The 20,967-nt window shown below is 36.6% G+C and overlaps 1 protein-coding gene across 9 annotated transcripts in view; it reads right to left on the bottom strand.

The window, feature by feature from the left end:
* Positions 1-2,766: 2,766 nt before the first annotated feature.
* Positions 2,767-20,967, bottom strand: part of TRIP12 (thyroid hormone receptor interactor 12) — a 76,755-nt gene continuing 58,554 nt past the window's right edge. For 7 of the 9 annotated variants that reach the window (XM_082767082.1, XM_082767081.1, XM_082767087.1 and 4 more), the window contains 17 exons: positions 20,429-20,580; positions 18,452-18,624; positions 17,941-18,014; positions 17,319-17,518; positions 16,990-17,117; positions 16,559-16,710; positions 15,950-16,092; positions 14,586-14,742; positions 13,410-13,508; positions 12,754-12,868; positions 12,405-12,559; positions 11,695-11,859; positions 10,316-10,480; positions 7,261-7,374; positions 5,329-5,423; positions 5,036-5,139; positions 2,767-4,130 (listed from right to left, as the gene is read on the bottom strand). In XM_082767082.1, the coding sequence (XP_082623208.1) occupies positions 3,934-4,130; positions 5,036-5,139; positions 5,329-5,423; positions 7,261-7,374; positions 10,316-10,480; positions 11,695-11,859; positions 12,405-12,559; positions 12,754-12,868; positions 13,410-13,508; positions 14,586-14,742; positions 15,950-16,092; positions 16,559-16,710; positions 16,990-17,117; positions 17,319-17,518; positions 17,941-18,014; positions 18,452-18,624; positions 20,429-20,580 (2,388 nt within the window). In that variant the 3' untranslated portion in view covers positions 2,767-3,933. The remainder of the gene's footprint in view (positions 4,131-5,035; positions 5,140-5,328; positions 5,424-7,260; positions 7,375-10,315; positions 10,481-11,694; positions 11,860-12,404; positions 12,560-12,753; positions 12,869-13,409; positions 13,509-14,585; positions 14,743-15,949; positions 16,093-16,558; positions 16,711-16,989; positions 17,118-17,318; positions 17,519-17,940; positions 18,015-18,451; positions 18,625-20,428; positions 20,581-20,967) is intronic. The other 2 variants (XM_082767085.1, XM_082767089.1) reach the window with 1 other exon arrangement.

Below are 20,967 nucleotides of genomic sequence, written 5' to 3'. Positions count from 1 at the left end.
ATAAACACGCATTAATGTTCTGTTTAGAAGTGTTTGATGGCACAGTTTATACCCTTGCACTGGTGGAGCGCTGCAGGGGGGTGACTACTCCTGCAACCAACTACACTCAGCTGAGCAAACTTATTAAAAACAGGAAAGAGCACACGGAGAGAACACATTTCTTCTGCCATGACAGAGAACTTCTTTTAGGCCTTAGGAAACAGAGCATATTAGTTGTGTAGCTCCAACTGTAAAGAGACTAGGAAAGTGAAACTAGGAAAGTGGGGAAAAAAAACAACACAGAACAAGCCCTAACATGACTGAATTATCAGTAAAACCTTTTCCCCTTTCCAACATTTTTATTGTAATCTCTCAGTAAATTTCACTTTTCCTTAGCTCTGTCACTGTTACCTATAGAAAAGTTTTTTTTTGGTTTTGTTTGTGGGGGGCAGGGGAGTGGGATCCTGCATTATCCTTGGTCCTGAAGTCAGGTATAGGGTTCAGAATCACAGGAACTGATATTACACTTGAAGACAGGTTGCTGAAAAGATGTAGGACAGGGCTCAGAAACTCTGCAGATTACACACCTACCACCAGGAAAGAGGGCACAAGTAACCCAGGCACTTGGAATTTCAATCCCTGCCTGAGGTGCCCACCTTCTCAGTCAATGAAAGCTTGGCAGGGAAAGGAGATGGTAAAAATTCCACACACAGATGGCTTGCAAGATTTAATTGCTGAGAATCTCTGTTCCCCTCAACCATATTTATTTTTTTCTATCTGATCAAGTTCGACACTAGCCATAGCAATTTTATACATACTTGGAGCTGATTCTTGTACATCTTCCTACAGAACCTAAATTAAAGCAGCACTGCAACTTACTAATTTCATTTCAGACTTTGCACTACTTCAATATTCCCTATGCAAAGGATTTCTGTATAAAGCAACCCTTTAAGGACAACAAAAAAAATCACTGACCAAGTTCAGTAACATGCATCAGTGCTTAGGTGGCACTGTTTTCATGAATTAAAAGCAGCAATAAAAATTATTCTGAAGGATTTGAAACTCAACCAATAGAGTAGCGATCGTGTTCTCAAAATCTGTTAAGTGTTACCATGTTTAAAAAGGCCTCTATTTTCAAAAATAAGACTTTCTTCTGACAAAGGTACACAAAGCAGTTCAGTCCTAGACGTATTACATACTCTTAGGAGTTCTACATAATCTGAAACATCTACATCTGAACACAGCTACAACTGCTGTTAGCAAGTTTTTCTCTGAAAGCTCCTGAAGGAGGAACACCTAACATTCTGCCCCACCCCTCTGCTGGTTCTCTGCTACTCTTAGATACTACGTTTCTCCTCACAGTAAGTACTGCAGTCCTGCAAACTGTAACTTCAATTTGTTCTAATAGCCAACTGCCTTTAACCTTTTAAGACAGACTGCTCCGCCAACACAATATAAGCTGCACTAGGGGACACAGGGCAGTTGGGGGAGAAAGTGTCACACAAAAGTGTCACCGAGAAGGTGGTTGCACACTGGAACAGTCTCCCCAGGGATGTAGCCACTGCACCAAGCCTGTCTGAACTTAAGAGACTGGACTGTGCTCTTAGTTACATGGTCTAAACTTTTGGGCAGATCTGTGCGGTGCCAGGAGTTGGACTTCATGATCCTATGGGTCCCTTCCAACTTGGGATATTCTATGATTCTATGAAAAGAGTTTAAGTTGCTTTTTCTGGCCAACTGCATCCTTATCCTGCTCTGTGCTGATAATGACAGCTAGAACAACAACAAAGATCAATTGTCACAGGAGGTACTTCTTTTTCCCTTCCTTTTGAAACGGGCAACCAACAACTTACTTTCCCACTGAAACAGTTACACAAATGGCTGTAAATCAAATCTGAAAACACCTCAAGGTCGATGAAAGCCAGATTCTGGAGGGAGACAACAGGGGTAAAAAAAATATCAATACACATGATATTTTAATACAAAATATTAGCTTTTTTTTTTTTTTACACAAGTCAGTTTTTTAAAATATAGAACCTTAAAAAAAATGAACAAATTGCTATCCACACACTATAAACACTTCTTTGTGCTCAGTTTGATCAAGTTATCAGAACAATTTAAACACCAGTCCATAAACACTGCCTTGAAGTTTTATGAAAACTATGCCGCACTGTGCACTACCATTATATGTACAGTGTGAAGCGCCTTCTTTCAGTTTTAATACCGTAGTAGAAACTGTTCAGTTATCAGGTTCTTTGTGCAAGGATTTCACATTCTACTCATGCTCATGACAGATTTGCGTTACATTTCAGTTGCACTGGTATGAGCAACCACATGTAATTCTGTGAATGTTCACTGTAAGAATGTCCGTACATGTGTTGAAATACATAATCTGAAAGTACAAGTTCTTCAGCTAGATAAAAGAAAGTTTGTTATTGTTAGTTGAGGGGAAAGACTAGCCTGATTAGCCAGAATTTAACAATTACTAAGCACTGAAATGAATTTTGATTTCTCAAAGTTGAATAAAAGTAATTAACTATTATATTTTCATAGAGATGAACTAAATAGCATGTACATCTCAGGAATATTTGTAATCGCCCATTTTTTGAACCCACAGAACAGAAAAAAATCCCTCTAAGTTGGAGGTCTTAAAAGGTCTTGTTTTAATAGTAAATCATCCACAAGTTGCAGGCTGTTAGCCAAGTAGGTTTAGGATGATTTACTTGCATTACAGCAATTTACACAATTGAACTTTATGCATACAGTACAAAACTATGAACAAAAAGGTGAAGCAAACTTTTTTTATTTATATTCAGGTAAAAACATTAACCTGATGAAGTAAATTATTGCAGATTTGAGAAATCAGCACATAAAACAGTTGGACAGAGCATTGCTTACAGGTGCTTTATCTGTGTCAAAAGACAAAGGCTGAACTGTCTGTTCCAAGCTAGCGCTGAGGGGACAAAAAAAACTACAAAAGTAACCAGGAACTTAGATCAAGAACAAGAAAATCGTTTACTCAAACAGGGAATGAAACAGCTAATTTGTCTTTTAAAAAACTTTACATCAATTCGAAATGCTCTGGCCTTACCACAATACACACTGGCCAGCCCAAGCTGTTGGACTTCAACTACATGAAATTCTTCCTAGCCTCTAGTAAGAGGCTTCTGCTGCCTGAATCACTGTGTAAACAGCTCTAGAGCGCAGACTGGTAAAGACTGTCACCAGTATATCTTACCACTACAGTAAAACTATGCTATAAGAAAGGTTCTACCTAGTTACAAAGGCTGAATTATATTGACAATATATATTTGATTTCAGTAAAATTTAAATTATCTTAATCAGAGAAAGAGGCATGGAGCAGTTAAATGCTCATGCTAACCAAAACATAACAATTGTTGAATGTTGCACACAAAAAGAACCAAGTGAATTGCACATCAGACAATACATGAGGATGGGTAAAATTAGAGGCAGGTGAGGGTACACAGAACTAGTCTACTAAACTAGATTTGTCAAATACATGGTGTATTTTAATTTCTGTACTTATGTACAAAAGTTGTCTTTGGAGGAAAAACTTCAGACTTCAGCTAGATGGATACACACAGCCCAGTATTAAACTGCACAGCGACATTTATTGTTCCAGCCTGGAAAAACATCCCTTTTTAAATTTCACACAGCAAAGCAAGTTAAAAACTTCACTCATCAAATAAATGATAATTTAAACAAGAACTTGCTAAAGAAACCTTGTCACAACAACTTTTTAGGGCCTGATCACTTTAAGTCCAAAGGGGCCTTTAATGAATATCAACCAAGTGTCTTTTGCTTATAATCTGCAAGCCGTTTTTCTACAACAAGAAGGCGTAACACGTTTCCTTGACTCAGGTGATATATTTAGAAAAGAATCATGAGTTTCTTGTTTGCTGTAACAGGCAGACATTGCATTTTTCATTGTGATCAGGAAAGATGGAATGACTGCTGCCCTTCTCTTGCAGCTATTAAGAGTTTTTCACGCATTATCTCAATGGTTGAATAGTCCGGCAATTTGAGATAGTTCACACAAGTCATTACTGAGGGCAGGAAGTCATCTGGATTCTCTGTAGACTCAAATGTTTTGCGTACAATTGTCAGTGGAGGATTCAAACTTCGAAAGCCTATTGAGAAGAGAAGAGATTCAGAACAGCGACAGCAGGCAGACATCTCCGAAAACCAGCTCTCAATCCATGCTTTTCAAAGTTTAGTATATGGCTTTACAAGGCCATGGAACAAATCAATCTTTTCTGTAGAGTAGCTTTCCAATATTAATAAAAGAAATAAACTAGACCCCTCTATTTTTAGTCGCATTCTTTATTTTGGGGAAAAAGACATACTGTTCCAAGCATGTTTTGTTATTCATACACATTTTCTATGATTCTCCAAATTTGACTGCGGTACCAACCACATGTTCTCTAGCTAAGGTTTTTATACTCCTAACCCTCAATCCTACCTGCACTCTCTCCCCAAAAGAGATTTAAAAAAAAAAAACCAAACATTTCTTAAAGCAACTTGTCCTTATGTCAATTCTTCCTTTATCTAGGTATCTTCCTATCTCTAGTAGAGAATTTTAGTAGTGTCCAGACAAGAGTATGGCAAGAGATGTATTTTCTAATGATGCCCAGCAAACACAGCTAATTCCTCAGCCTCCCGCCCCCCCCAAAAAAAAACTTTGACATTCAAAAAACAAGGAATAATGGTACTAAATATTAGAATTTCAGTTTTGCTTAGAAGTTCTACATATTTTGAACTTTGCCCTCAGATAGGTTATCTGGTAACATGAATTAAACTAGGAGAGAGTCCCTCACATGAGAATATCATAAGATTAACACGGAGTTCATAGTACATGTATAACTCTACTTTAAGTCTACCACAAAACACTCCTAAAACTAGAAATTGCAAACATATGAAGTAAAATAAACAAGATTTATTTTCCCCCTTTACTGAAGGGATCAATCCACCTATTCTGAAATAGATCGGTAAGTCTTGATATCACATGCAGTAATATGCAAAAACCAAAACCTACCTCCTACAGGCAGTCTGGGGCTACCCGTCACAAACTGAAGAAATAGTCTTTGCTGCTCACTATCAAAGCTACTGAGAATTTCAAAGAGATACTTCACTGCTCGACTAAGAGGGGAAAAAGAGAGAATTTAAAATTTGTATTTAAAATAATTGCAGTCATCTTCAGTGCAATGAATCTTCAAATACATAATTTCCACAGCTTGAACACATATAAAGGTTATTTGGATGCGCATGTTCTATTGCCAGTACTTTTTTTTTTTTTTTTAAATAAAAAAGAGACCAGCACCATATTACCTGTCATGTGTATAACCGTGATCTGGCCTGCAACACTCCATTAATGTCTTTGCATCCCAGGTGTCAGTTTTGCTGCCACACAAGAGCTGCTCCAACTATAAAATAAAAAAAAAAAAAAAAGGAATTTTTCCCTTTCAGAACTCAATGCAGAGTGAGTATTGTGTTTTGATTACTACTATAGTAGCAATAGTATCCTAATCTGCTTTTTGGAATACCTTGCTTCAAAACGACCTTAGTCACACCAAACAGCCTCCCTCCCCACCCTGTTTTTTGAATGCAATAGCTTTAGCCAAATGACAGCCTCATTTGCTCAATCCGCCTTCGCACTCAATCCACTCCTACATGAGATGTGGCATGTATCTCTTAGGAAGGTGATGCAGCTGTAATAAGCAACTTACACTGGGGGACTAAAAATGCCTTAAATATTTTAATACAATTTTTACAGTTATAAAGATGTTAAAACTTTACTATTTTGAAGACAACTAGGGAAATTGAAAGACTAGATTATTTACACTTGCTTTTTTAGAAATCTGTTCTCTTCTCTGAAAGAAAAAAAGATGTAATTATTAGAGGTATATCTGTCAGACGGTAGTTTCTGATTTTTATTTCAGCTTTTCTTGCTTGTTCTTTCTATGCACATGGGTAAGCAGAGTTGACATGCTACAGCCAAAGCATTAAAAGCTTTTAGAGATGTTCTTCCAGGATAGACAAGGAGTTGTAAAGCCCAGATCTCAGTGAAAATAGTTTCTCTTTGTGAACAAAAGTAGAATTCTACAAGTTCTTTATAATCGCTTAGAGGGCTTATGAAGAGGATCAAATGGCTTGATAGACTATCAGCAACAGAACCCTACATCCCACACATATATCCTATTAAGGACAAGGTATCTTATTTGGTACAACTCCCATTGCTCTATTTAGATCAACTATATTTGTAGATTAGCAATAGACTGGTGTCAGCATTTTGACGTTTCCAAAGAGAAACATGCATTAAACCATGGCAAACAGCGACAGAACAGAATCCCATCCACATCCTGTGGAAAGGAAAAGGGTAAGTATGCCACTTGAACTACATGAATTCGCTTTTTTAATAGCCTTACATTTGTTACAGAGAAAAAAAATAGTGGTATTCTCTGCAAGTAGTATCAAGAGAAAGTCATGAAAAAGAATCAATACTAGCAGACACAGATCTAAGCTCTAAGAAACTCTTACACTGCAAAGCATCAAGAACAAAAGGTTTATGTGGTGTATGTGAAGATTTCCATGAAGACTTCACTAACATTTTCAAAGCATGTAACATTTCTTCATGAAGTCAAAGGTGTAAGTTTATGAAGGTTTATGAAGGCCAATCCTTGAAAATATAGTCTTCAAATAAACTTCCCAAAGGCAGAGTATTAAAAAGTTCTCTTTTCTAGTCTGGACAACCATAGTTGTGTCTCAGTTCAGTCCACTTTAACAGTTAATGTGGTAGGTGTGAAAACAAGGCATCAAGATCAACTATTCTGTTCTTTACTTTCTGTTACTGCCTAAAACTGTAATAAAAAAGCAGATTATGTTTTTTAATAGAACATTAAGGTATCATCCACATCTTTACCTATAGCTATTAAGAGATACTATAAGGAACTAGGTAGTTTCCATGACAGTATAGAGCCTGTATACATAAACAGAAGCCCTTCTCTGAGCATAGCTGGATCCACTTATCTTTAAAGAAAACTGTTCATAATAAAAAGAGCAAATGACTATTGAACACAAATCTCAAACATTTCAATTTGTGATTTAAAAGACACCGAATTTCACTACTGTGCAGCAGATGCGTAATGCTGTCAGACAGCATGTGTTAGGACCGCACAGCATTCAGTGCATACCTCAGTTCAGACTGTTCCTACGTATTTAGTCATAAGGTTATAAAAGCATCATTTAAGAACTCATACTAACCTCCTCAGGATAGAAGTACTGAAGATGACTGAGGGGGAAGACCGATTCAAACCCATCTCTGAAAGAGTCAAACTGTCTGGCAACGCCTTCATTTAGTGCCCAGAATATCACCAACTGCAAAGGTGGGAGGAAAAAGTTTATTTAAATAAAGGAACAGTAGAATGATCAAAATTGCACAAAGACTAAAACTACAGAAAAAAAAAAAAAAACACCTCCATATAAGCCTAGCCATATGCTCACTACAGTTTCAGTAAAGTTAGAGCGTTAATTCATGGAGCTGTTCTACAGCATTGCCTCGTTCTGCCTTCATTTATAAGCTTGGACTGCTGCATGTGTTCTAGTGCAGCGCAACACAGTTGCAACAAATCTCAAGTGGTCTGTCATTGCAGATTAGCAAAAGTCATTTGAGTTCAAACAAGCCTCATAGAATACCCTAAGCATACAACTCAGACTAATTTCAACAACTTCACTGATTTTATTTCTGATAAAACAAAGCTAACACACAGAAATCAAAAGAGCTGGTTAAAACGATTCTATTCAACAGAATATTGCAAAAACAAATCTAAACCTACTCCAAAAAGAGTTTCAGATACTTTTACAAGGCTAAGAATCTTCATACGTTTCTCTCTTTAACACTGACCATGATGCTTAAAGGATTTGTTTCAATATTGCAATATTGCATTAGTTTCTCCTCTAGAGAAACATGTAAATTCCTTTTCTAATATATAGGTAGAGGAAATAACTTTTTTTTTTTTTTTTTTTTTTTACTATATTAAGTGTTTTAATCCATATGGAAATGAGGGGAGCCGGGGGGGGGGGGATACCTTGATTTTACGTCATTTTAAGAATCATAAGGCAAAAGACAGTAAGACAAATAGGGTAGGTTTTGGGGGTGAGTTCTTGCTTGTTTTGGTATTTGCAGTTGCTCCCTCAGGATTAAACAGACCTTCCAAAGAAAACAGCACATACTTGAACAACAATCCTGGTCACCTGGGCAGGAGAAGAGGGGAGCAGGGAAGACATGACACAAACGATACTAGATTTCTTTTCCACAACCTGCAGTAAGTACTAACAACCACTAGGTTCAAAAGTATTTTATACATGACCGATTGCATGCAAAGCTCACTCTTGTCAGTTAGTGCTACTGACTATCACACTAGCCTTGGATATCCTCAGCTGTAGCAGGAAATGAAGACTGGTTGTAAAGGAGGATGTCAACACACAGCTTATTTTTAAGTGTCTTAAAAGCTCTGACCTGTAAAAAGCTTTGGAAGGCCTCTAATGATGCACCTGAGTATGATCAGAAAAATCTTATTGATACTGCTGGACTGAAGCACATAATTAACTCTGTCACAATATTTAAAAGTTAAGTCCTGTGGGAAGGTAGAATGACAACTGCAGGAGAGGGAGAGAGATGCATAACGGGGAAGGTTATTCCAGCTTTATGAATTACTCTCAATTGTATTCCAAATCAAAATGACAGTGTCCAATAGCAGTGCAATTGACGCACAGGAAACTATGCAGAATACTTGATAAATATACTGTTTCTATATAGCAATTCATCTTAATTTTGATATAGATACCAATGTTTTCTCTGATTACTTTTTATTTACCATCAAGTCTGTACTACTAATTAACACCATCTAGTTTAAGCTCTCCTTTAAGGCCTGAATATAAAGACAAGAATAGAAAAGCTATACAGATGTCCTTTAAAGAAAACAGTCCCAAAAGCTAGCTGTTTACAAAAAGCAAAGTTTATGTAATGATCTACTTTTCATTTAAAATGTCAGATGCCTGCAATAAAACAACTACAGGACATCTGAGATGCCTGTAAGACTCTCACCATATTAGACACCTGATACAGGCTGCCTAGAGGGAAAAACTGACTGCAAAGTGTATGGAAGTCAGACTTGAAAGTAATCTTTCTTAAGCTTTCCTCAGTAAATCAGGAACACAAATGTTGTTTCTGACAAAGTCTGCAAACAGCTTTATATCCAAATATGTTTAATCCTTTAAGCTCTTCCTGAATACCAGACCACACTTTGAACAAAAGGTGATGAGAACTGGCTGTGTGTAACAGCTTGAATGTGGAAAATTAACTGGGATTATTCATTATTCAGCTGTGAAAACTATGGAATAACTTCAAAGTTTTTAATTTATATCCAACAGCTTATATGGCCGTTATCAAAACACTTCTACCATAACGTTACGTATACAATTTTATTATTCTTTGAAATTGTACTTGAAAAAAAATTCAGCCCTTTGAGTAAAACTGGCAGCAGACTAGCCAGGCAGAAAGTGTCTTATTTACCAATTGGAATAATGCATTTTCATGATGCAGTCCATTATTCCTATCCCCATTCTGCTCATGCCTTCATGTTATAGTATAGTAAAGAGAGGGGGGGACAGGAGGGAAGAATTCAGTACTGTTTTTAAACCTAAACCATTCAACTCTATCTTTAGTTTTTCTAGGTTTTATGTCCCTTCTAACATAGGAATCGATTAAGATGAAGGTATACAGTCAACTTATTATGGCACTGTATTGTTCCGTTCTGTCCATTTTTATTTTTTAACACTGTTGCCTTGATTTCTACTCGCAACTAAGCTGGTATTTTCTTAAGTCTGTCTCCAAGAATTTTCATTATTACTGTAAAGGCTCAAAGCCCACTCAAGTGTGGTAGTAGGTTTACTATCATACAGAAGCATGAAGACTTGTTAAAGATTCTGAAAGCCCACAACTCAAATTAACCCAATTACTACAATATTTTTAATCCAAAAAAACATGCTTCTAGGTATTCCTTATACATATGCCAAACTTTTTTGTACTACAGAATTTACAATTAAGGTGAACTGATTCAGAGTTTGGTGTTTGGGGTGGGTATGGATTGCTTTCTTCCTCCCCTTTACTGTAATAAGCTAGTACAGAGGCAATGAGTAGGAAATTCTTCACTGTTCCCAGTTAATGAGCATGAACTGAAACATAATGAAATGAACTGCTTTGGATTGAGGTGAGGAACAATTAAAAAATATAGTCCTAGCTTTGCTTGTTACATACTCTGAGGTATTCCTCTAAATTATGGATGGTGACTGGCGTGTCTTTTCCCCCTTTTTTCAGCTCTATATTAGGAAACCCAGGGAGTGTGAAGTCCAGCCCTAGATCTTCCACTGAGCAGCCATTCATAGTCAGAGCCTCCAATGCATACTGTAGACTTTCTTTGGTCTAGAAAAGTTGCAAACAAAAAACAGCAAGAAGAATTCATTAACATCAACTTATCCAAAAAGTTATTACTTTTAAAACAATTTTGACAAACATTTCCAGAGAAGTATTATTGTTAATATGTTACAGTACTCCTTGCTTTCCTCTGTATTTTTCAAACATAACAGTAAGCCAAAACAAACCAAATAAACCATCTCAAAGGATAAGCCTGAAAGATCTTAACAGTAGGATTTTCTCTAGCAACTCTGGGATAATTTTAACTTCTCACATAATTATTTAGAAAATACTGTTGCAAGAGAATGAGATGTGTAATACAAGAGTTCTTAAGCTGTTTTTTCCTTACAACAGTGAATAGCATTCATACTTGGCAGGCATACTGCCATTTTTCAGCTTTCATCCATCAGGTTTCAGGTTTCTCAAACTCTTGCTGAGAATTTAAAAGTAGTGATCAAGGAGAAAGTGATATAGTGAGATGAAGAGGAACAAGGGCCCACAAGCTTGCAATACCTTCAACTAGTAACAAAGCAGACACATTAAGAATAGAAATTAGGTTATTACCACCTGAATTGATTAACAATGGATGCTACAAAAGAATATGCATTCCACAAGTATTTTTATCACCACTCTGTAAGTGTTATTTATAGCTAAGAGTTGATAACCTTGTGAAAAAAATTGGGATTCCTCTGCATCTGTAAAAACTTGTTCACATGTGAAGTCAATTTATACCATTTCTACATAATAGCTTTTTCAATGGGAAAAAACACACACAAAAGGCACTTTTCAAGAAAGCCTGAAAGACTGATCAAACCAATAAACCCAAGCCTTTTTGAATGTTCAAGAAAAAAAAATAAGGATAGAGCTTTTCCCCGATACTAAAGTTGGTAATCTTTTCAAGATGAACCAAAAGGAGACACTCCCTTATACAGGCATCTCAGTTCTAGCCATTTCTTGCCCATGTTTAATCACACGCAAAAATTCTGTAATAAATTTCTAATGTTAGAACAGATTTCCTAGAACGGATTTATCATGAAGTCTACAAAGAAGACCATTATAATTACTAGCCACTGAATCAGTAACGTTAAAACTGCTCCTTCTATTAAAAACATTATCAGTGCTACCCCAGTATTAAGCACTATCATACATTCTCAATTACAGCTACTTCAAAATCCAAACACATATAAAGATGTACTCCTCCTTCCTTAGGTTCACTTTCCCACCTGCGTTTTGTCTTGTTCAAGTCTTTTCTTTTGTCTTACAATATCTTCAAGGTGATATATTGATTTGGCTACTACTGGATCAATACTGAACAAGTCATGTGACGTCAAGGAAGTTTCCTGCCGTAACATCCACTTATAAAAAGGAAGTCCAAGAGGAAGGTCCACCTAAGAATTGAAAAAATGTATTGCTGAACTGTTAGTCTTTTTAAACTATTATCTTACAAAATTTTTATCTCTTGCCTAGATCTAGAATATTTACTAATTCATAACTCTCCCACATACCAAAACACTAAGTGTTTTTAGTTGAGGTATTTACAGTTGAGTAAATACAGATGACTGCCTAAAGCATGTCTTAGAACATCCACCAAGTTAACAGCTGGTATAATAATTATCCTAAAATGATCTTGAAAAAAGATTGAAGAGATAGCAACGCAAGGCAGACATTTGCTTTTCCTTTTTTCATAGTCTTAGGAGTTACTGTAAAGATCTTCAACATACACTATCCTTTCCCCCTTTTCAAAAAGGCTCAACTGCGTTTCTTGACCCAAACTGCTAAAGATGAAAATCGCAGAATAGCCTAAGTTGGAAGGGACCCACAAGATCACCAAAACATTTTCATAGGATTCTTAATGATACTTTTTCCCTTCAACAACTGGGAACTAGAATTCTTATCTAACCCTTTAGTATCATGTTTTCTGTTTTAAGCTTACCAGTCTAAAATCCATGATTGCCTTTGCCATTAGTTTTCCCAAAAAGCGGAACTTCATTTTAACTTTTGCAATGTGAGCTGGCTTGGCAGTTCTACCAAAAGGAAGTGCAAAAAGGCCTTGAAGATTATGAATATACTTGGTACCTTCCTGGCTTCCTGTTGAGAAAGGGTGAGGGGAAAAAAAAAGTTCAACATACACATTGCTAGTTTCATTCTGGACAAGTTTCAAAAAGCTATCAGGTAAGTATCAACTTAGAATTTCTTGTAAGATTATAAAAGAAAACATCCATAGACTTAGAATCAATTCAGTATCAAAACAACACCGGTAGCTCAGGTAGTAAAGCATTTACCTTTTGGATTGGCTAAAGTTACTTCTTCTCCCCTCCAAAGGCCTAAATCCGCTCTCTGTAGTTCCTGAGATACAAGTGCATAGAACTCTAGTGTAGGGCCTAGGCCTGTGCCAACCTTCAGAGGGGAAAGCAGGGTGCAGGGAAGGGAGAGGAGCGGGGAGGGGGGAGAAAAATAAGTAAGTAAACAAGAGTCTATTAGATCACTTTGAATATCTAAACCCCAACTTACACTGAGAAAATATAGTATGTGACAGGCTATATGACAACTGCACTGCAAAAAGCCTCTAGACAGTATAGCTATGCCAACATTTACAATACAATTGAAGCAGCTTAGGAAGACCACATATTGGAGCAAAAAATAATGGAGTAAAAGTATCAACCACCTAATGATCATATTATAGAAATGTAGCTGTTCCCCAGAGTTAGAGAAAATGTACTCTTCAGAATAGGATTGATAAGATTTAGCATAACAAATCTAAGTTTTTCCTAGCAACTAAGAATCATAGCCAAGTGAAAGAGGGATAATTAACAAAGTTTTGTAGCACCAGCAATGGTAAGGACCAAGAGTCTGACCAAGTCATTCTAAGGAAGTTGTAGCTTTTTGTATTAATCTTCATCAAAAAGGGGGTAAATTAGACTGCATTGACATTACTTACTTCATTCTCATACTGGATTTCCAACATGGCTCTTGAACTGCCTAGATCCTGCATCACAGATTCTGCCTGTTTCAACAGCTCATCTCTGTTCACAGTGCGCTACACATTAGAGAAGTTTTAAGTAGTGAAATTACGTCTGTAAGTCCCAGTTCCCAAGGCAGTTACAACAGGAAAAAGTTATGCAAGTTTTTTCCACCCCATGCTAGTTAGTTCCACAGTTCAACAATTTCTAAGTTAATACTTCTATAAAATAATTCTCTCCTAAATAAAAACTGACCGGGAATAAAACATTCAATTAAAAATGAAAAACACTTCACGGTTGTATATATATAATAACTTAACAGGTACTACTCCTACTAAGAATCTGGCAGCAGGACTGTAACACAACAGAAGTGTTGTAATGTGCTTTTACATACCTCAAAGTAACATGTTAGAACCAGACTAGAGATGCCCAAGTCCAAAAACTTAAGGAAATAATATTCTGTTCTGCCCTCTCGGATTCTCTAGTAGGGGAAGTGGAAGGCTTCTAAGAGAACACCACTAGGATTCATGGTGGAAGCTATGTTCTAGTTGGCTAGATTCTCACTTCTTTTCTTCCAGAGATATTCAAAAACATGCAGATCTAAAACTAAGATCTGCTGTATAGTAAGGATAATCTCTCTCCAGACTCAAGGCAGACACCAACACACTCTCCATTAAAAATAGTCATGGCTTCATTTCATCATGTTGTGACAGTATTCTCCCAGCATAGAAGGATAATGTTGCCATTTATTCAAGTAACACTGCCTCTACATCCTATAGGCTGAATTTCAGAGTTTTACCTGAAGCAAATCAGGGGTTTACAGACAAACCTACAGAAATATCACTAACATAACCTAAAATTTGACATTCATTCCTGGTGTATAATTTCAGAAACTGTAAAGATTCCACTTCCAAATTAGGCTGGTTCTGGAAAAGCAGTGTGGAGTATACTGTAGTGCCTTCTGCCATCTAATGGCAGATATCTAGAAGACATTGTGCTTTCAACACTGGGACTTGGAAACGAATGAAAACAAGCCTCCCCTTTACCTGTATACTACCAAAAGTTGATGTCTTAAACTTCTCACAATGATATTCTTAGAAACAATAGCAAAATTAACAAGTCACTCATTCCATTTTTGAACAATATATACCTACTTTTTTCCTGTCCAGTCGTGGTGCCACTCTGCTATCCTGAGAATCTGACTGATTGATTTCTGGATTAGTATCCAGTAGTCTTTGCATGGCTCGATCACGATCAAAAGCAGTTACATAAAACAGCATTTGCCGGGTATCAAACGGAAAGAAAAATGGGCTGTAAAGAGCATTGGATTTGTTAGCTGAGATTTGACTAGCATCTGTGGCTACAGTTTAAAACACAAATGTAGTAGCCCTGAAGCCAGTGCTTTATTAAATGCTCTGGTAAAAGCAACCTCCAAAGAAAACCCCCAGGACATGAATTAGCTCTGGGGAATGCACGACAATGCTTATGACCAAAGTATAGAGATGGGAAGTTAAAAAGGCATCACACAAATCCAAGAAAATTCTGAACTCTTCCAGGAGATACCAACTCCAGTACTGTACCAGAAATTAAGTATTTCTTTACTTGTTGAAGACTGCTTTGCAGTTAGGAAATCTGATTCAGATAAAAGATCTTAAGATAGCTCAAGCTCCTGTATTTAGAGGAGAAAAAAGGGAACCAACCTAGAAACAGCACAAGCACTCTACCTTTCATCATTTTCGGAAACGCTTTAAATGATCTGTAAAAGACTACCAATTAGAGAAGCTTCCTATTTGTCAGTTTTACTATTCTTGAAGACCTGTGCATGTTAACAGTGTAGTCCTCCACTGACATCACAACTGAAAAAATTGTTTTATGGAGTAAACGCTACAGATATTTTTATAAGAATATACACTGATAATCACTAAATTTCTTCATAAAAATTCCGGACAATAAATTATTAAATCGAACCACTGAAAATTAAAAGGCTAAGTAGTCTCTCTAGAGTTGAACTTCCAGTGTGGCTTCAATTAACATGCTCGAAAAAAAGCATGAATGTCAATCCTGACTTCTCATTCTTTCAAGCGCAAAAGTCTTAGAGCTTATAACATAAGAACTTGATAAAGATCTGTATTTTATCTATTGTTTTAAAAATATTTCCTTTTATACCATATTGAATGTGCTAAGATAAATGCAATGAAATAAGAGTCATTACACAATTTAACAGGAGAATAAATGATACAAAGAACCACATTTCTGTTTCAATCAGAAAGTTTTAAACTGCTCAGGAATTCTCTTAAGAAGTTGCCCAAACTTTGCAGCCAGTCTAACCATCCACGCTTGGTTTAAATTATGCAGCAGAGGTGTATCATCCAAGCCTCACTATGCAACTTAAGACTTGTTACTACACTTTTTTCTCCCCCAGTACTTTCAGAAGTGAAATATATGCTGCACCTGGGTTGCTCAGCCAAGAGGCCTACTGAACTCAAATTAGAAATACTACACAATAAGTCATTCATACCATGTTTTTCCAAGTTCTGTCAGCCAGGTTGGTATGTTTCCTGTCATAATTACCAAAGGATCCTGAAGCTGCCTGTTTGCTTTTGCTGTCAGTTTACTGTTGATAAATTCTGATGTTGGAATAATCTCCTTGCAGATTGCGTTCTGCGATGTTAAAGAACAGGATATTTTTAGTTAAAGAAACATTGGGGAAAAAAAAAGTCTTTCTACAGTATTTTAACGCTTCCAATTTGCTTATCACAGGAAAAAAGTTTCACTGCTACTTTAGCAGTGAATAGAGTCTGACTAAAAAGACAGAGTGAGTAGGTTTCTACTATACATTTTCTTTCCTGGATTAATGATATTTTTGAACTTGAAGAAAGTAACATGGAAAGCATTTAACATACTAAAGCATACATGACTGACTATATGAATTCATAGTCTTCATCAGAAGTTAGATAAATAGGTATGGGAAAGAAGACAGTATTTACATTGTTCTTTTTTTCTGGTTGGTTGATTGCAGGGCAGGGTGTAGGATACAGACCAAACAGAGAGATAAGGCTATTTTATGGTGTTTCTGGACAGCTGTTTGTATCGAGTATGAAAGTGATTTTACAAGTGCTATACTTACATCATACAAATAATACCAGTATCGACTGATAGCATGTAAAACTCTCAAAAGAAGAATAACATCTAATGAAGGATCTTCAAACGTTATGTTTTCAGGTGGAGAAGATATGAGGTAAACTTCTAAAGGATTTAATACCGAAGGGCATACACCATCTAGCATGAAAAAGAAAAAAACTGTTATCAACACTTATCAATCAAAAGTCTCCCTAAGATTTACATTAGAAACCTAGGTAGTATTGTCATAGGGTATTCACTCAACCAAACAACTTCATTAGACAATTCATTTAGTACTACATGTTTAGTTTTAACATCAACATTAACGTGTGCTTTCAAGGAAGCTTCTTGTACTACGTATGCTTTAAAATGTCTCTCTTCCTCCCTATCCTTTCAGTAATTTCACGAGTTAACATACTACCACAGCAACACACTCACCGTGCCACAGTTCATCATGCTTTTTAGAATTTCTAGGTGAGGTTTTTGTTGGAGCAGTTTGTGCTCTTCCTCTTTTACCACCAACGCAGTCCTTACTACCATCTTCATCCTCTCGCACAGGTTTGTACCTAAAAAGGTAATTCAAAATTAGTATTGCATATACGGAAGGAAAAGTTACAGAACTGTTAGTTTGACTACCATAAATTTACTTCAGTGCAAGTTAAAGCTGAAATAAAAACTTCAGTTCTTGAGTTATATTCAATTTTTCTTTATTTATATCTCTCTCTCAAACTGGAGAGGCTGTCCCTTGATTTCTCCAGCCAACTTACCAAATGGTATGTGTTTTTGTCCAAATCCCAGCTCTTCCTAATGGGTTGCTTTCATCATCCGTAGACTCCCTCTCCTCTTCAGCTTGCAAACTGTACTGCCTAACTGCTTGATACACAGTCATATTATATGGCAGCAAGTGATCTCCAATGTAAAATTGCAGTCTATGTCTCACATTCCCTGAATTTAAGAATTGAGCAGCCTGAACAAAACAAAAACCAGAAAACCACACAAGTTAGGAAACTTCACAGAATCACAGAATCACAGAATTTCTAGGTTGGAAGAGACCTCAAGATCATCGAGCCCAACCTCTGACCTAACGCTAGCAGTCCCCACTAAACCATATCCCTAAGCTCTACACCTAAACGTCTTTTGAAGACTTCCAGGGATGGTGACTCCACCACTTCCCTGGGCAGCCCGTTCCAGTGCCTCACAACCCTTTCAGTAAAGAAGTTCTTCCTAACATCTAACCTAAAACTCCCCTGGCTCAACTTAAGCCCATTCCCCCTCGTCCTGTCACCAGGCACGTGGGAGAACAGACCAACCCCCACCTCAAACTTGTTGCTTTCCTTTAAGCTTCTTTCTATACCATCCCCTTCCCTTACCCACAAAGGGAATCCTTACCAAAGATTCATCTATTTCTTCATCTGACCCATCATCATCACTATCCTCATCATCTTCTCTAACTCTTCCATAACCTGAGAAAAGAAAGGAAAAAGACATACTTACTTGCTTTTACACAAAATGTAGTAATGCTTTTGTACTCCTTTATAAACCCCACTTCTTAAAACACTTCCAAAACACGTAAATTCAAAGATGTAAGGTTCATCCATTTTAGAACAAATTTCAGTATTTTTCAAATATATATATTTCAAATTTGCGAACTCCCCAAATTATAATCAAGTTCACTATCAGATTGGCTACCCTACTGTTATTTAGACAGAATTGTTTACAAACAGGAAACGTTTGTCCCAGGAAGAGGCAGCTTTATTTTTCAGCCTCACTCTACCCCCACTGTGAATGAGATACATTTATAAGTACCTCACGTTTGTCTTCAGCATAATCCTCAGAAGCTTTTACAGACTTTATCTTATTAAGCAGCAAAATACACACAATGACAACATAAGACAAATACCTCTAACTACAAGGTATCTTTCAATGGCTTGTACCAAAGCCAGAGGATCAATCTTCACAGGTCCACCCTTCCACTGTTTCACATTAGCACAGTCTGGGTGTCTTTGCAGCTGGCATTTTAATTGATGTGTATTGAAGAACTTTAAAGCTTGTGATCCTCTGTTAAGAGAAAAACTCAAAATAATTTGTGAAAAAAAGTTGCTACACAAAGAATCTAATAACCATAATTGCATTAAAAGTGCATTAAAATAGGCTTATACATGCATTTAAGAATCCACTTGTGTTCATTCACAGAGTATAATTTCTCATCTTATTTCTTTAAGAACAAACTATGAAGAGTCAGATATACAGGTGAAGGTTTTTAATTCTATAAGAATTCCAGAATCTAAGTTGGACAAAGTTTTATTTCCAACAGAAGCCGCATGGTTTATGGGAAAGTCCAGTTCGAGGTCTGATTATAATATGGCCTATACTGCCCATCTTTGAGGTATGAAGTTCTTCAGTGGTCAGCTGATGCCACAGAAGAGTTAGAGCTGTGTTTACCTGCAGTACTATGAGGATAGGAATTGAGGATGGAAAATGCAAATCTCTCTCATGTTTTTTAATGACCTAAAGAGACAAACCAAGACCTTCTGTTTTTTCTTGCCAAGTATAGTTTATACGCATGTTGCAAGCTATCAATACTCAAGCTAATAGTTCTTACTCAAACCTCTTACTCTTGTGCTGCTTCTGTTTCCAGGTACTAGTGAAAGACTACCAAATCTTAATGCCTCAAAATCTTAATTGACATAATCTATAGTAAGACTAGCAGTCAAACACTGCTGCAGTAGTCTGACTTTCCACATTTAGTATTCTAACAAAAAGTAGCAGAATTTTTCTTTTATGACTAGCAAGTGTGACTTTTGTAGTTATCCCTTTTTATAAACATAGTGCATATTAGGAAGGATTAAGATTACAGAGCATACACTATTTGAAAAAGCTAACACCAAGAACAGTAATTCCTTCAAGTATTAGAAAACCATATATTGCATTCATCCCCAGTAATTTTTATTTAAGTCTCACTAAACAAGTACTGAACTTCAGTGTACATTATGCTACAGCATGAGGCTCTAACACACCTATTATAATGGATGTTCTATCACAACTGGTGATAAAATGTCCACTCTGTCTTGCTACTTGAAAAAGAAGTTTATGGCACTTCAAGCTTTAAAAGGGAAGGAGTGTGGAAAATATACATATGCTCTGAAAACTATTCTTTAATTTTTGAGTAGTCCAAAGAATATCCATATAATTAAACTGAGCCTTCAGGTAGCACCAAAAATACTCCCAGAACTCGCATGCAGCCTGTACTCTAGTAGACTTTCTAGCTGCTATATACTGAATGAAAAATAGTATTGATTTACTACAGAAAAGTACAGAAAATAAACTGCAGAAATAGGTTTTCAGTAGTTCAAGTTTGTTACTTAGAACATAAATATTTAATAGGATTCTAAATTTAATCTATATTAAGATCTATATTAAGACACAGGACATGTCTACAGTTATTTTAAACTATGACAGCCAACTGTTATCACTCAATCTATTATCATCCAAGAGAAGAGAACCTGTCCAAATAAAGTTGAGCACTGTAACACAAACTTGCAGCAGTTCATCACTTCACTAAAAAAAGTGTTACCAACAAAGATTATGTCTTTCTAGTGTTGGTTACATGGGGACAAGGAAGATGTGAATTTTTGAAGTTTAAGTTCAGTGACTGCATCCATCCCCACTCTAAGGGGGAAGTAGTTTCGGACTGTCACCAAAGATCTGTTTAAATATTCAACCCCTCTCTGAATAAAAAGAGGCAACTGTGTAACTGCTTTTGTCTTTAAGAGGGTCAGAATTCTCCATTACCTCCTGGAACTTTCAGTGTTGGTTGAATCAAGGCTTGGCAAACAAAAGCTTCCAACGGAACTGTTACCTGAGCATTAATCCTTACCTGCTCCCTGTTCCATTTCCACTGGGGAAGTCATGCACTTTGACCGGAAACTGTTCCATCTGACTGAGGCAATTGTTCATTTTATGGACCAATGCCAACAAAGGTGCATTTTCTAATGGCTCTAATCTTCCAAGTGGCTCTTCTCCAGGAAGCTGGAATATATTCAAATGTTTTGGTTACATGCTTCAATTAATGCGCCTTCAATAACTTTCAACACACACAGTACACAAAAAGGTTAGAACTCAGTGCTCTCACTTAAAGTACTAGCAATATCAGAACAACTAGACTACATTGCACATGAGACTTGTTTCAAGAAGGCACTTTTCATTTAGTTTAACAATTAATGCTTAAAATCTGTAAGGCTATTAAATCTAACCAGGAGCAGGAAGCTTCACTGAAACAAGGTATTCTAAAGATTTTTGTTCTTTAAAGACACAGAATTCTGTGTAAATTGTAGTGTTACATATCTTAGTCATAAACAAAGCATTCCTTATAGCACCTCAGAGTTAAGGTCATTGCTGAACCTCTCCCACAGTCAC

The sequence above is a fragment of the Aythya marila genome, assembly GCF_965140915.1.
Source record: "Aythya marila genome assembly, chromosome: 9".
NCBI lineage: Eukaryota > Metazoa > Chordata > Aves > Anseriformes > Anatidae > Aythya > Aythya marila.
Note: the sequence above shows the minus strand (reverse complement) of the source record. Positions and strands in the feature narration are given on the sequence as shown.